This window comes from Pseudophryne corroboree, chromosome 2 (assembly GCF_028390025.1).
Source record: "Pseudophryne corroboree isolate aPseCor3 chromosome 2, aPseCor3.hap2, whole genome shotgun sequence".
Lineage (NCBI taxonomy): Eukaryota > Metazoa > Chordata > Amphibia > Anura > Myobatrachidae > Pseudophryne > Pseudophryne corroboree.
The window spans coordinates 18927294-18943236 of record NC_086445.1 but is presented as its reverse complement, the minus strand read 5'-3'; the positions used below and the strand labels follow the sequence as shown (position 1 = coordinate 18943236).

General features: G+C 57.1%; 1 protein-coding gene and 1 non-coding gene across 4 annotated transcripts in view; both read left to right on the top strand.

Annotated features, from left to right (window-relative positions):
• The first annotated feature begins 3 nt into the window (after positions 1 to 3).
• Positions 4 to 15943, top strand: part of XNDC1N (XRCC1 N-terminal domain containing 1, N-terminal like) — a 64011-nt gene continuing 48071 nt past the window's right edge. Inside the window, exons 1-3 of one of the 3 annotated variants that reach the window (XM_063950878.1) lie at positions 4 to 147; positions 7495 to 7563; positions 9228 to 9366. In XM_063950878.1, coding sequence (XP_063806948.1) covers positions 7519 to 7563; positions 9228 to 9366 — 184 coding nt within the window. In that variant the 5' untranslated portion in view covers positions 4 to 147; positions 7495 to 7518. The remainder of the gene's footprint in view (positions 148 to 7494; positions 7564 to 9227; positions 9367 to 15943) is intronic. The other 2 variants (XM_063950875.1, XM_063950876.1) reach the window with 2 other exon arrangements.
• On the top strand, positions 15292 to 15404 carry LOC135054133 (U5 spliceosomal RNA). Its single transcript, XR_010243381.1, has one exon. It is a non-coding gene; the product is annotated as a U5 spliceosomal RNA (small nuclear RNA).

The following is a 15943-nucleotide window of genomic DNA, read 5'->3' as shown; positions in this document are numbered from 1 at the left end:
ACGTCTGGGGGTGGGCCTGTGGCAGCGCGGGAACCAAGGACAGCACCGGGCACATACATGTCACGTGACCCCCAGTCTCCCAGTGAGGGCGGGTCTCCTCTGATCATGGCCCGTCACCCCGGACCCCAGCGGTGGATCATGTAACACGTATGTAGCCGCCTGTATTGCTGCATGTCACACTGCTCCAGCGTGACAGCACGGGGGCGCCATGCCTCACTGCCAGGGAGGGGGATCCCGGCTGCTGGGGGGCTGTCCTTACCCCTGGGGGAGTGGCTCCTGGCTCCTGGGGGGCTGTCCGCCTAACCCTGGGGGAGGGGCTCCTAACTCCTGGGGTGGCTGTCCTTACCTTGGGGGGGGGGGGGGGCTCTTGACTCCTGGGGGACTGTCCACCTTACCCTGGGGGAGTGGGATCCTGACTACCTGTGGGGCTGTACACCTTTCCCTGGGGGAGTGGGATCCTGACTACCTGTGGGACTGTACACCTTACCCTGGGGGAGTGGGATCCTGACTACCTGTGGGGCTGTCCACCTTACCCTGGGGGAGTGGGACCATGACTACCTGTGGGGCTGTACACCTTACCCTGGGGGAGTGGGAGCCTGACTACCTGTAGGACTGTCCACCTTACCCTGGGGGAGTGGGATCCTGACTACCTGTGGGGCTGTACACCTTACCCTGGGGGAGTGGGATCCTGACTACCTGTGGGGCTGTACACCTTACCCTGGGGGAGTGGGATCCTGACTACCTGTGGGGCTGTACACCTTATCCTGGGGGAGTGGGACCATGACTACCTGTGGGGCTGTACACCTTACCCTGGGGGAGTGGGAGCCTGACTACCTGTAGGACTGTCCACCTTACCCTGGGGGAGTGGGAACCTGACTACCTGTGGGGCTGTACACCTTACCCTGGGGGAGTGGGATCCTGACTACCTGTGGGACTGTCCACCTTACCCTGGGGGAGTGGGATCCTGACTACCTGTGGGGCTGTACACCTTACCCTGGGGGAGTGGGATCCTGACTACCTGTGGGGCTGTACACCTTACCCTGGGGGAGTGGGATCCTGACCACCTGTGGGGCTGTCCGCCTTACCCTGGGGGAGTGGGATCCTGACCACCTGTGGGGCTGTACACCTTACCCTGGGGGAGTGGGATCCTGACTACCTGTGGGGCTGTACACCTTACCCTGGGGGAGTGGGATCCTGACCACCTGTGGGGCTGTCCGCCTTACCCTGGGGGAGTGGGATCCTGGCCACCTGTGGGGCTGTCCTCCTAACCCTGGGGGAGTGGGATCCTGACTCCTGGGGGCTGTCCTCCTTTCCCTGGGGGAGTGGGATCCTGACTCCTGGGGGCTGTCCTCCTTTCCCTGGGGGAGTGGGATCCTGACTACTGGGGGCTGTCCTCCTTTCCCTGGGGGAGTGGGATCCTGACTACTGGGGGCTGTCCTCCTTTCCCTGGGGGAGTGGGATCCTGACTACTGGGGGCTGTCCTCCTTTCCCTGGGGGAGTGGGATCCTGACTCCTGGGGGCTGTCCTCCTTTCCCTGGGGGAGTGGGATCCTGACTACCTGTGGGGCTGTACACCTTTCCCTGGGGGAGTGGGATCCTGACTACCTGTGGGACTGTACACCTTACCCTGGGGGAGTGGGATCCTGACTACCTGTGGGACTGTCCACCTTACCCTGGGGGAGTGGGACCATGACTACCTGTGGGGCTGTACACCTTACCCTGGGGGAGTGGGAGCCTGACTACCTGTAGGACTGTCCACCTTACCCTGGGGGAGTGGGATCTTGACTACCTGTGGGGCTGTACACCTTACCCTGGGGGAGTGGGATCCTGACTACCTGTGGGGCTGTACACCTTACCCTGGGGGAGTGGGATCCTGACTACCTGTGGGGCTGTACACCTTACCCTGGGGGAGTGGGACCATGACTACCTGTGGGGCTGTACACCTTACCCTGGGGGAGTGGGAGCCTGACTACCTGTAGGACTGTCCACCTTACCCTGGGGGAGTGGGAACCTGACTACCTGTGGGGCTGTACACCTTACCCTGGGGGAGTGGGATCCTGACTACCTGTGGGACTGTCCACCTTACCCTGGGGGAGTGGGATCCTGACTACCTGTGGGGCTGTACACCTTACCCTGGGGGAGTGGGATCCTGACTACCTGTGGGGCTGTACACCTTACCCTGGGGGAGTGGGATCCTGACCACCTGTGGGGCTGTCCGCCTTACCCTGGGGGAGTGGGATCCTGACTACCTGTGGGGCTGTACACCTTACCCTGGGGGAGTGGGATCCTGACTACCTGTGGGGCTGTACACCTTACCCTGGGGGAGTGGGATCCTGACCACCTGTGGGGCTGTCCGCCTTACCCTGGGGGAGTGGGATCCTGGCTACCTGTGGGGCTGTCCTCCTAACCCTGGGGGAGTGGGATCCTGACTCCTGGGGGCTGTCCTCCTTTCCCTGGGGGAGTGGGATCCTGACTCCTGGGGGCTGTCCTCCTTTCCCTGGGGGAGTGGGATCCTGACTACTGGGGGCTGTCCTCCTTTCCCTGGGGGAGTGGGATCCTGACTCCTGGGGGCTGTCCTCCTTTCCCTGGGGGAGTGGGATCCTGACTCCTGGGGGCTGTCCTCCTTTCCCTGGGGGAGTGGGATCCTGACTCCTGGGGGCTGTCCTCCTTTCCCTGGGGGAGTGGGATCCTGACTCCTGGGGGCTGTCCTCCTTTCCCTGGGGGAGTGGATCCTGACTCCTGGGGGACTGTCCTCCTTACCCTGGGGTAGGGGCTCCTGACTCCTGGGGGGGCTGTCCTTACCCCTGGAGGAGGGGATCCTGGCTCCTGGGGTGGCTGTCCTCCTTACCCTGGGGGAGGGTCTCCTGACTCCTGGGGGGCTGTCCTCATTACCCTGGGGGAGGGTCTCCTGACTCCTGGGGGGCTGTCCTCCTTACCCTGGGGGGAGTGGGATCCTGACTCCTGGGGCTGTCCTCCTTATCCTGGGGGAGTGGGATCCTGACTCCTGGGGGGGCTGTCCTCCTTACCCTGGGGGAGTGGGATCCTGACTCCTGGGGGAGTGGGATCCTGACTCCTGGGGGCAGTCCTCCTTCCCCTGGGGGAGTGGGATCCTGACTACCTGTGGGGCTGTACTCCTTACCCTGGGGGAGTGGGATTCTGACTCCTGGGGGCTGTCCTCCTTACCCTGGGGGAGTGGGACCATGACTACCTGTGGGGCTGTACACCTTACCCTGGGGGAGTGGGAGCCTGACTACCTGTAGGACTGTCCACCTTACCCTGGGGGAGTGGGATCCTGACTACCTGTGGGGCTGTACACCTTACCCTGGGGGAGTGGGATCCTGACTACCTGTGGGGCTGTACACCTTTCCCTGGGGGAGTGGGATCCTGACTACCTGTGGGACTGTACACCTTACCCTGGGGGAGTGGGATCCTGACTACCTGTGGAGCTGTCCACCTTACCCTGGGGGAGTGGGACCATGACTACCTGTGGGGCTGTACACCTTACCCTGGGGGAGTGGGAGCCTGACTACCTGTAGGACTGTCCACCTTACCCTGGGGGAGTGGGATCCTGACTACCTGTGGGGCTGTACACCTTACCCTGGGGGAGTGGGATCCTGACTACCTGTGGGGCTGTACACCTTACCCTGGGGGAGTGGGATCCTGACTACCTGTGGGGCTGTACACCTTACCCTGGGGGAGTGGGACCATGACTACCTGTGGGGCTGTACACCTTACCCTGGGGGAGTGGGAGCCTGATTACCTGTAGGACTGTCCACCTTACCCTGGGGGAGTGGGAACCTGACTACCTGTGGGGCTGTACACCTTACCCTGGGGGAGTGGGATCCTGACTACCTGTGGGACTGTCCACCTTACCCTGGGGGAGTGGGATCCTGACTACCTGTGGGGCTGTACACCTTACCCTGGGGGAGTGGGATCCTGACTACCTGTGGGGCTGTACACCTTACCCTGGGGGAGTGGGATCCTGACCACCTGTGGGGCTGTCCGCCTTACCCTGGGGGAGTGGGATCCTGACTACCTGTGGGGCTGTACACCTTACCCTGGGGGAGTGGGATCCTGACTACCTGTGGGGCTGTACACCTTACCCTGGGGGAGTGGGATCCTGACCACCTGTGGGGCTGTCCGCCTTACCCTGGGGGAGTGGGATCCTGGCTACCTGTGGGGCTGTCCTCCTAACCCTGGGGGAGTGGGATCCTGACTCCTGGGGGCTGTCCTCCTTTCCCTGGGGGAGTGGGATCCTGACTCCTGGGGGCTGTCCTCCTTTCCCTGGGGGAGTGGGATCCTGACTACTGGGGGCTGTCCTCCTTTCCCTGGGGGAGTGGGATCCTGACTCCTGGGGGCTGTCCTCCTTTCCCTGGGGGAGTGGGATCCTGACTACCTGTGGGGCTGTACACCTTTCCCTGGGGGAGTGGGATCCTGACTACCTGTGGGACTGTACACCTTACCCTGGGGGAGTGGGATCCTGACTACCTGTGGGACTGTCCACCTTACCCTGGGGGAGTGGGACCATGACTACCTGTGGGGCTGTACACCTTACCCTGGGGGAGTGGGAGCCTGACTACCTGTAGGACTGTCCACCTTACCCTGGGGGAGTGGGATCCTGACTACCTGTGGGGCTGTACACCTTACCCTGGGGGAGTGGGATCCTGACTACCTGTGGGGCTGTACACCTTACCCTGGGGGAGTGGGATCCTGACTACCTGTGGGGCTGTACACCTTACCCTGGGGGAGTGGGACCATGACTACCTGTGGGGCTGTACACCTTACCCTGGGGGAGTGGGAGCCTGACTACCTGTAGGACTGTCCACCTTACCCTGGGGGAGTGGGAACCTGACTACCTGTGGGGCTGTACACCTTACCCTGGGGGAGTGGGATCCTGACTACCTGTGGGACTGTCCACCTTACCCTGGGGGAGTGGGATCCTGACTACCTGTGGGGCTGTACACCTTACCCTGGGGGAGTGGGATCCTGACTACCTGTGGGGCTGTACACCTTACCCTGGGGGAGTGGGATCCTGACTACCTGTGGGGCTGTACACCTTACCCTGGGGGAGTGGGATCCTGACTACCTGTGGGGCTGTACACCTTACCCTGGGGGAGTGGGATCCTGACCACCTGTGGGGCTGTCCGCCTTACCCTGGGGGAGTGGGATCCTGACTACCTGTGGGGCTGTACACCTTACCCTGGGGGAGTGGGATCCTGACTACCTGTGGGGCTGTACACCTTACCCTGGGGGAGTGGGATCCTGACCACCTGTGGGGCTGTCCGCCTTACCCTGGGGGAGTGGGATCCTGGCTACCTGTGGGGCTGTCCTCCTAACCCTGGGGGAGTGGGATCCTGACTCCTGGGGGCTGTCCTCCTTTCCCTGGGGGAGTGGGATCCTGACTCCTGGGGGCTGTCCTCCTTTCCCTGGGGGAGTGGGATCCTGACTACTGGGGGCTGTCCTCCTTTCCCTGGGGGAGTGGGATCCTGACTCCTGGGGGCTGTCCTCCTTTCCCTGGGGGAGTGGGATCCTGACTCCTGGGGGCTGTCCTCCTTTCCCTGGGGGAGTGGGATCCTGACTCCTGGGGGCTGTCCTCCTTTCCCTGGGGGAGTGGATCCTGACTCCTGGGGGACTGTCCTCCTTACCCTGGGGTAGGGGCTCCTGACTCCTGGGGGGGCTGTCCTTACCCCTGGAGGAGGGGATCCTGGCTCCTGGGGTGGCTGTCCTCCTTACCCTGGGGGAGGGTCTCCTGACTCCTGGGGGGCTGTCCTCATTACCCTGGGGGAGGGTCTCCTGACTCCTGGGGGGCTGTCCTCCTTACCCTGGGGGGAGTGGGATCCTGACTCCTGGGGGCTGTCCTCCTTATCCTGGGGGAGTGGGATCCTGACTCCTGGGGGGGCTGTCCTCCTTACCCTGGGGGAGTGGGATCCTGACTCCTGGGGGAGTGGGATCCTGACTCCTGGGGGCAGTCCTCCTTCCCCTGGGGGAGTGGGATCCTGACTACCTGTGGGGCTGTACTCCTTACCCTGGGGGAGTGGGATTCTGACTCCTGGGGGCTGTCCTCCTTATCCTGGGGGAGTGGGATCCTGACTCCTGGGGGGGCTGTCCTCCTTAACCTGGGGGAGTGGGATCCTGACTCCTGGGGGAGTGGGATCCTGACTCCTGGGGGCAGTCCTCCTCCCCCTGGGGGAGTGGGTTCCTGACTACCTGTGGGGCTGTACTCCTTACCCTGGGGGAGTGGGATCCTGACCACCTGTGGGGCTGTCCTCCTTTCCCTGGGGGAGTGGGATCCTGACTCCTGGGGGCTGTCCTCCTTTCCCTGGGGGAGTGGGATCCTGACTCCTGGGGGCTGTCCTCCTTTCCCTGGGGGAGTGGGATCCTGACTCCTGGGGGCTGTCCTCCTTTCCCTGGGGGAGTGGGATCCTGACTCCTGGGGGCTGTCCTCCTTTCCCTGGGGGAGTGGGATCCTGACTCCTGGGGGCTGTCCTCCTTTCCCTGGGGGAGTGGGTTCCTGACTACCTGTGGGGCTGTACTCCTTACCCTGGGGGAGTGGGATCCTGACCACCTGTGGGGCTGTCCTCCTTTCCCTGGGGGAGTGGGATCCTGACTCCTGGGGGCTGTCCTCCTTTCCCTGGGGGAGTGGGATCCTGACTCCTGGGGGCTGTCCTCCTTTCCCTGGGGGAGTGGGATCCTGACTCCTGGGGGCTGTCCTCCTTTCCCTGGGGGAGTGGGATCCTGACTCCTGGGGGCTGTCCTCCTTTCCCTGGGGGAGTGGGATCCTGACTCCTGGGGGCTGTCCTCCTTACCCTTTCATATTTGAGATGATTATAGTTGAATAATATTAGGTATGATGTTTGCATGATGACTCCCTGATAAGAGACAGTCTCACCCATTACATGAATCTCACACATTCGCTATGCTTGTTGTGGTTGTTCAGACCTGAACGCAGCAGCTGCATTCGGGTGGTCTGTGCACGTGCACTGGCAGCAGTGCCCGATCCCTCACCTTGCAACTGCAAGATGATCGACATCGGCAGCCATTCGTGGGACAGCGATGCAGTGTTGGGGTGGAGGTCCGACCGGGGGTGTTTTTGAGGAAGCTACATGCCACACGCAGCTGCTAAGATTAAAAAAAATGTTGGCTGACCGCCAGACAGCGCAGCCAGGGGTCAACCTTAGTTGATGTGTCCTCAGTTACAATTGCAGACGCCTCGGGAGCCGGCCCGTCACACATACTGGGCGGCATTGCGCTGTGCTGGGCGGCCCGCAGCATGTGAGGAGATGGACGCAGATCTGGCTGCGTATGCAGCGATCTGCGTCAATCAGGTCCTAAGTCTCAGTACTGGAAGACAATCGCCATCTGGATACACCTTCCATATCTTTTACATGATTGACGTTATTTTCTCATATTCCGGGCACCACAGGTGAGCCCATGGCCAGTCTCTGTGTATTGTATGCGAGCTCACAGAGCAGTAACTGGAGCTTTTATATTGCAGATTGCTGATAGTATATGGGTACAGATGGCTCCTATCAGAATCCAACACGTTGTGTCCTTCAGCTCACAGGTAACCGGGCGATCTGGGAATAGATGTTACTGTTCTGCCTTTCTCTGGGGGTGGTTAGGCTGCTGGGGGGAGGGGTGTTAGGCTGCTGGGGGGAGGGGTGTTAGGCTGCAGGGGGGAGGGGGGTTAGGCTGCAGGGGGGAGGGGGGTTAGGCTGCAGGGGCAATGGTGGTTAGGCTGCAGGGGGGGAGGGGGGTTAGGAGCAGGGGGGAGGGTGGTTAGGCTGAAGGGGGAGGGGGGTTAGGCTGCAGGGGCAATGGTAGTTAGGCTGCAGGGGGGAGGGGGGTTAGGAGCAGGGGGGAGGGTGGTTAGGCTGAAGGGGGAGGGGGGTTAGGCTGCAGGGGCAATGGTAGTTAGGCTGCAGGGGGGAGGGGGGTTAGGCTGCAGGGGGGAGGGTGGTTAGGCTGCAGCGGGAGGGGGGTTAGGCTGCAGGGGGGAGGGGGGTTAGGCTGCAAGGGGGAGGGTGGTTAGGCTGCAGGGGGGAGGGGGGTTAGGCTGCAGGGGGGAGGGGGGTTAGGCTGCATGGGGGAGAGTGGTTAGGCTGCAGGGGGAGAGTGATTAGGCTGCAGCTGGAGGGGGTTAGGCTGCAGGGGGGAGGGGGGTTAATAGGGGGAGGTTAGATTATGAAGGAGGAGTTAGTGTTTGGTAATTAGGGAACTTGTAGGGATTAGGGATAGGTTGATAATAGAATGCCATTAGACCACCAGGGACGATTTGTTGAGTCCGGTCATGTCATCCGTGTAGACTTTACGCATGTCGACATGATAACTGTCAATCAAACATACCAGACTCTCGAGAGCAGATTGCACGTTATTGCTCTTATTTCACATTACATCTGTTTACAGTGACTTGCCTCTGGCAGTGCCATTGTGTCAGTGCACCAAGGAGTCAGAACTTCATTGTGTCAGTGCACCAAGGAGTCAGAGCTTCATTGTGTCAGTGCACCAAGGAGTCAGAGCTTCATTGCGTCAGTGCACCAAGGAGTCAGAGCTTCATTGCGTCAGTGCACCAAGGAGTCAGAGCTTCATTGTGTCAGTGCACCAAGGAGTCAGAACATCATTGTGTCAGTGTGCCATTTTGTCATTGCACCAAGGAGTCAGAACATCACTGTGTCAGTGTGCCATTTTGTCATTGCACCAAGGAGTCAGAACATCATTGTGTCAGTGTGCCATTGTGTCAGTGCACCAAGGAGTCAGAACATCATTGTGTCAGTGTGCCATTTTGTCATTGCACCAAGGAGTCAGAACATCATTGTGTCAGTGCACCAGTGTGTTAGTGTCAGTGCACATGGGTAATGCGGCAGAGCGACATTTGCTAGGTGTAGTGGGAATACCTGTGCGGCTCTGTCACTGCATGTCGGGTCAGGAATGGGCCAGCTATGGTGCCCACAGGAGAATTCATGTCAGGGTGCAGGATATGAATGAAGTACCCGGGGATTACATACAGTGTATGGGTGTGCTCCTGCTTCAGCAATGTGCCCCACGTCCTCCTGGAAGACACAGCTCTATGCACTGTGCTCTGTTCCGTTATATTTAGCTGTATAAACCTGAATCCTGATAATGGGATCTCCCGGACACCCTGGCATGTCCATAACTCCCCCTGAAGTTGTTATATGCAGAGTTATGGTGCTCCTGCATTGTGTTACTCGGCTGATGTGTCTCCTTCAGGATCCCAAGCACCCTGTGGACAATCTCCTGAGTGAGGACTCCATCCAGCCGTGGCTCAGCTGTCCCCGGGACCGCAGCCGGCAACTGAAGGTGGAGCTGCAGCTGGAACTGGCCTGTCACGTGGCTTACGTAGATATAGGTACTGTATGTGCCCCTGTCATGTGTTTGTGTAGTATGAATATGAAGAGGAGTCTTCCCATAGACGTGCTCAGCGGATGTGCAGAGACTTCCCTGACTGCCAGGGCGGAGGGACTGTATTGTGCTGTGCTGACCCTTCTCTGCCCAGTGGGGTCTACACTGGCCGATGGTGGAAGCCGGTGGAGTGTAGGCGTTCAGAATCAGCTAGCATCTCTCTGTAACTGACGGAATGTAGTTGGCATTCCAATGGATGGGAAGCTGGCGGTCAGAAGACTGGCGCTGGAATCATGTCAGCTGTTGGAATGCCGGCAGCGGGGTGCCAACAGTCCGAATCCCACATGTAAGAATGCCAGAGAGGGTTGGGGGGGATTGGGGTTAGGGGTAAGGGTAGGTTTAGGCTGCAGGAGGGGAGGTTTACGGTTAGGCTGTGGCAAGGGAGGAGTAGGGTTAGGTTGCAGGAAGGGAGGGTTAGGCTGTAGGAAGAGAGTGTTAGGGTTAAGCTGTGGGAAGGGAGGGTTAGGCTGCGGGGGGAGGTTAGGGTTAGGCTGCGGGAAGGGAGAGTTAGGGTTAAGATGCTGGAAGGGAGTGTTAGGATTAGGCTGCAGGAAGCGAGGTTTAGGGTTAGGCTGTGGAGGAAGAGTTAGGGGTAGGGTTCGGTTTAGGCTGCAGGAAGGGAGTTTTAGGGTTAAGCTGTGGGAAGGGAGGGTTAGGCTGCGGGGGGAGGTTAGGGTTAGGCTGCGGGGCGAGGTTAGGGTTAGGCTGCGGGAAGGGAGAGTTAGGGTTAAGATGCTGGAAGGGAGTGTTAGGATTAGGCTGCAGGAAGCGAGGTTTAGGGTTAGGCTGCGAGGGGTGGTTAGGGTTAGGCTGTGGGAGGGGAGGGTTATGGTTAAACTGCGGAAAGGGAGGGTTAGGGTTAAGATGTGGGAAGGGAGGGTTAGGGTTAGGCTGCGGGAAGGGAGGGTTAGGATTAGGCTGCAGGAAGGGAGGTTTAGGGTTAGGCTGCGGGGGGAGGTTAGGGTTAAGATGCGCGAAGGGAGGGTTACGATGTGGGAAGGGAGGGTTAGGATTAGGCTATGGGAAGGGAGGGTTAGGATTAAGCTGCGGGGGTGGTTAGGGTTAGGCTGCGGGAAGGGAGGGTTAGCATTAGGCTGCGGGAAGGGAGGGTTAGGCTGTGGGGGGTGGTTAGAGTTAGGCTGCAGGGGATGGGAGAGTTAGGGTTAGGCTGCAGGGAGGGGAGGTTAGGGTTAGGCTGCAGGAAGGGAGGATTAGGGATAGGTTATGGGAAGGGAGGGTTAGGATGAAGCTGCGGAGGGTGGTTAGGTTGCGCAGAGAGGTTAGGTTTAGGCTGCGGGGGAGGGTTAGGGTTAGGCAGCGGGGGGAGGGTTAGGGTTAGGCTGCGGGGGAAGGGTTAGGGTTAGGCTGCGGGGGAGGGGTTAGGGTTAGGCTGCGGGGGGTGGGTTAGGGTTAGGCTGCGTGGGGTGGTTAGGGTTAGGCTGCGGGAAGGGAGGGTTAGGCTGCGGGGGGAGGGTTAGGGTTAGGCTGCGGGGGGAGGGTTAGGGTTAGGCTGCGGGGGGTGGGTTAGGGTTAGGCTGCAGGGGGTGGTTAGGGTTAGGCTGCGGGAAGGGAGGGTTATGGTTAGGCTGCGGGGGGTGGGTTAGGGTTAGGCTGCGGGGGGTGGTTAGGGTTAGGCTGCGGGAAGGGAGGGTCAGGGTTAGGCTGCGGGGGTGGTTAGGGTAAGGCTGCTGGGGGTGGTTAGGGTTAGGCTGCGGGAAGGGAGGGTTCGGGTTAGGCTGCGGGGGTGGTTAGGGTAAGGCTGCTGGGGGTGGTTAGGGTTAGGCTGCGGGAAGGGAGGGTTCGGGTTAGGCTGCGGGGGTGGTTAGGGTAAGGCTGCTGGGGGTGGTTAGGGTTAGGCTGCGGGAAGGGAGGGTTAGGCTGCAAGGGGTGGTTGGGGTTAGTTTAGTTGATAACATCTATCAGGATTTAGCAGTCCGGGTGCTGGTGTGGGTATTCTGACCTCCGGCACCCTCTCTGCCGGTATCCTATACCCAACCCATAACTGACAATGCCAGTTACCTCCTACTATATGGTGCAGCCAGTTGGAATGCCCTGTAGGCCTGTGCCACTCTTGGCTGCACTGTTTGACCTGTTCCTGCTGTTACTAGCACTGGGAGCCCGGGGATGGGTTGGAATGGAGTCCGGGAATGTGAGCAGAACCCTGGTTTTCGGCTGTGATCATGGCTGTACATATGATGAGCTTCCTGCTGCTCTGCAGTGCTGTGATTGGCTGTGTGCTTGCTGTAATAGCTGCATGACAGGTGTATTGCACACATTCCCTCCTGGGTGGAGTCACGGTGGCTAGTGTGCGCTCGCCCTGGGAGTACCACTGGCCAGATCAGTGGTCACAAATATGAACTGAAGTTTTCTCTGACGTCCTAGTGGATGCTGGGAACTCCGTAAGGACCATGGGGAATAGACGGGCTCCGCAGGAGATAGGGCACTTTAAGAAAGCTTTGGATTCTGGGTGTGCACTAGCTCCTCTCTCTATGCCCCTCCTCCAGACCTCAGTTTTACACTGTGCCCAGAGCAGGATGGGGGCACTGCAGGGAGCTCTCCTGAGTTCTCTGCCTAAAAGCATTTTTGTTTGGATTTTTTCTACATTTTTACACGGAGCACTGCTGGCAACAGGCTCCCTGCATCGAGGGACTGAGGAGAGAGGAGCAGACCTTCTTGTCTAAGATAGGCTCTGCTTCCTCGGCTACTGGGCACCATTAGCTCCAGAGGGGGTGAACGCAGGTTCTTACTGGGCGTCCACCCCCGGAGCCGCGCCGCCGTTCTCCTCACAGAGCTAGAAGAACAGAAGACAGAAGTCGTCAGGCGGCAGAAGCCTTCAGCTTCACTGAGGTAACGCACAGCACTGCAGCTCCCATACACCTCACACACTCCGGTCACTGTAAGGGTGCAGGGCGCAGGGGGGGGCGCCCTGGGCAGCAATATAAACACCTTTTATGGCAAAAGACAATATACATGTACAGGTGGGCACTGTACATGTATATAAAAGAGCCCCCGCCATATTTTTGTAAGTTTGAGCGGGACAGAAGCCCGCCGCCGAGGGGGCGGGGCTTCTCCCTCAGCACTCACCAGCGCCATTTTCTCTCCACAGCACCGCTGAGAGGAAGATCCCCGGACTCTCCCCTGCTTACACACGGTGAAGGGGTGTTTAAAAGAGAGGGGGGGGGGAGCACATAATTGGCGGATAACATATTGAACAGCGCTGCTGGGGAAAAACATTTTGTGTTGGTCTCCAGGGTTGTTGCGCTGGGGTGTGTGTTGGCATACTCTCTCTCTCTGTCTCTCCAAAGGGCCTTGACAGGGATACTGTCTTCAGGAAAGGGGTTCCCTGTGTGTGTGAAGTGTGTCGGTACGCGTGTGTCGACATGTTTGACGAGGAAGGCTCGCTTAATGTGGAGGGGGAGTGCTTGAATGTCATGTCGCCGTCGGCAACGCCGACACCGGAATGGGTGGATATGCTGAATGTCTTGAATGCAAATGTTAATCTATTGCATAAAAGGTTAGACAAGGCAGAAGCTAGGGATCAGTCAGGTAGCCAGTCCATGCCTGTCCCTGTGGCGCCAGGCCCTTCGGGGTCTCGGAAGCGCACCATATCCCAGATCAATGACACAGATACCGACACAGATACTGACTCTAGTGTCGACTATGAAAATGCTAAATTACAGCCGAAGGTGGCAAAAGGTGTTCGGTACATGATTATTGCCATTAAAGAGGTTTTGCATATTACTGAGGAACCCCCTGTCCCTGACACGAGGGTACACATGTATAAAGGGAAAAAGCCTGAAGTCACCTTTCCATCCTCATTTGAACTAAGTGAATTGTGCGAAAATGCTTGGGAATCTCCGGATAGGAGACCACAAGTTCCCAAAAGGATTCTTATGGCGTATCCTTTTCCACAACTGATAGGATACGCTGGGAATCTTCGCCTAAAGTAGACAAGGCGCTGACACGCTTGTCCAAAAAGGTGGCACTGCCTTCTCAGGATACAGCTTCCCTCAAGGAACCTGCTGACCGCAGGCAGGAAATTACCTTGAAGCACATTTACACTCATTCAGGTACTATTTCTAGACCGGCTATGGCGTCGGCCTGGGTTTGTAGTGCGGTTGTGGCATGGGCAGATTCCTTATCTACGGAGATTGACACCTTAGATAGGGATGTTATTCAAATGACCATAGAGCATATCAGAGATGCTGCCATGTATATGAGAGATGCTCAGAGAGACATTTGTTTATTAAGCTCCAGAATAAATGCTATGTCTTTCTTTTTCATCCACTAGGGGTCACTGGAGTACTCTTGGGATATGGACGGCGTAGCAGAACAAAGGCACTGAATATTTAAATTTAGAACTCTCCACCCCTCCATATCCCAGAGTACCTCAGTGTACGAACCCAGTGTTTTTTTCTGTGCTCAAAGCACTAACATCGGCTTGTGGGATTCCCACACTTGTTGGAAGATTTTATTCATTTTTCATTTTTATTTAAATTTTTTTTTTATAGCACATCCCTTCCCAGTTTCAAGAAAAACATGGGTCCGGGATAGTGCCGCTGCACGGGCAGCGCATGGCGTGTCGGTCCTCACAAAGAGCACCCTCACAACCACAGGCAGCCCACTGCTCCTGCAAAGAGCAGCCAGGACTAGAGAGCTGGACGGAGCTTACACAGAAGAAGCCCCGTCGCAGCCATAGATCACTGGAAAGCTGACTGGAAAGCTGGACGGAGCTTACACATAGAAGCCCCGTCGCAGCCAGGACTACAGAGCTGGACGGAGCTTACACAGAAGAAGCCCGTCACAGCCATGAGTTACATCACTGAAGCTGGACGGAGCTTACACATAAGAAGCCCCGTCGCAGCCATGATCAGGAGCAAGCAAGGTAGGCTGGGGAACGGGGCGGTCAGCGCAGGCTGCCGCCCCGCTATGTTGGGGTTAATATGCTGCTTCGCCGCTCATACGCCCGCCAAGCCCCAGCCGCTACGTCTGCAAGCCGCCCGTCCCAGCGCTCCGTTCGGACGGCCGCCCAGCAGGGGGGAAGCCATACGGCCGCAGACGCTCCCTCAGTCTCAGTATGACCGCCGCTCCGTCCGGCCGCCCAGCACCATCCACCCACAAGTGCCAGTGCAGGCTTCCCGCAGAGAGTTCGGCCGCCCAGCTCCGTCCGGCCGCCCAGCGCCATACGGCCGCAGACGCTCCCTCAGTCTCAGTACAGAGACGGTGACAAGTGCCAGTGCAGGCTTCCCGCAGACACACAGCGTTACAGGGGGGAAGAGGCACGGTGGAAGCTGGCGGATCAAATATATGAACAGCAGTGTATATATATATATATATATATATATATATATGTGTGTCACAGGTATTTATAATGTATTGTTACCTGTCCTGGCAGTAATAGGCTATTGAGTCTATATTACTGTCTGTGATTTTCACGGTATAATAGGCTATTGAGCCTATATTAATGGCTGTTATTAACACTGTAAATAGGCTATGGAGCCTATATTAAGGTCTGTGGTTATCACTGTATAATAGGCTATTGAGCCTATATTAATGCTGTATAAATATATTAATGTCTGTAATTATCATAGGCTATGAGCTTATATATATTTATTCATAGAGCATGTGTTGTACCCGGCCTGTGATTATACTGTATAATAGGCTATATTAACACGGAAACATTTGTAATTTGTTCTGTGATTATCAGGGTCAGCATGGCAAAGGGCCATTTTAACCATGCTCCTGTTGTTTTCCAGTTTGTAATTCTGGAACATTCCTGCCCTACATCTCTAAGCCACCAGAGGCGCAGGGGTGTTAGTGGGAATTTGGTTCGGGTTTCACATGCCCATGTGAACTGCTTTTCACATAAAGAATACTCTGGTTTCTCTTCAGATCGAATAAATCTTTCGCCTTTTACTAAAGATTTCCGTAGAGAGGAACAACCATGAGTTTCATATACAATAAAATATATATATGACACATAATAACTTCAATAAGTCGTGCAAGTGTCTGTCCGTTGCCTATTGTGGTGTCTGTCTGCATAGCGAGTAAGGCTCTAGCGCAGACTAAAAATAATTTTAAAAATCCTATAAGCATGGGCAATTCAAATTAAAAGAGCGGTAACATCGGAGTCTCGGAAGTACTCCGCCAGCTCTAACAAAAGACAGTCTTTCCAAAGGGCCAATTTCCCTTTGGGTACCAGAGTGTTTATTTAACTGGTTTTATAATTTAATGCACGATTCTATGTCAAATCTCACACCGATAACTACGAGTGAGAAGGGTACATTAGACCAGCACTCAGATAGTGCGGGGTTTTTGACAACATACATTGCTAAATCCCAGTGAGTCAATGTCTCCATTTTTACAGAGACTGAGTAGACTTTGACCACTATTTAATCGTTTCCAAAATGACGCGATCCGCCATTGGTAAATGCGTCTGTGTCAAACATTATAAAGACCCAAGATACATTTGGGTCACTAGACTCTAGGTATGGAAACAATGAGATCACTGTTAAAAGAAGCTG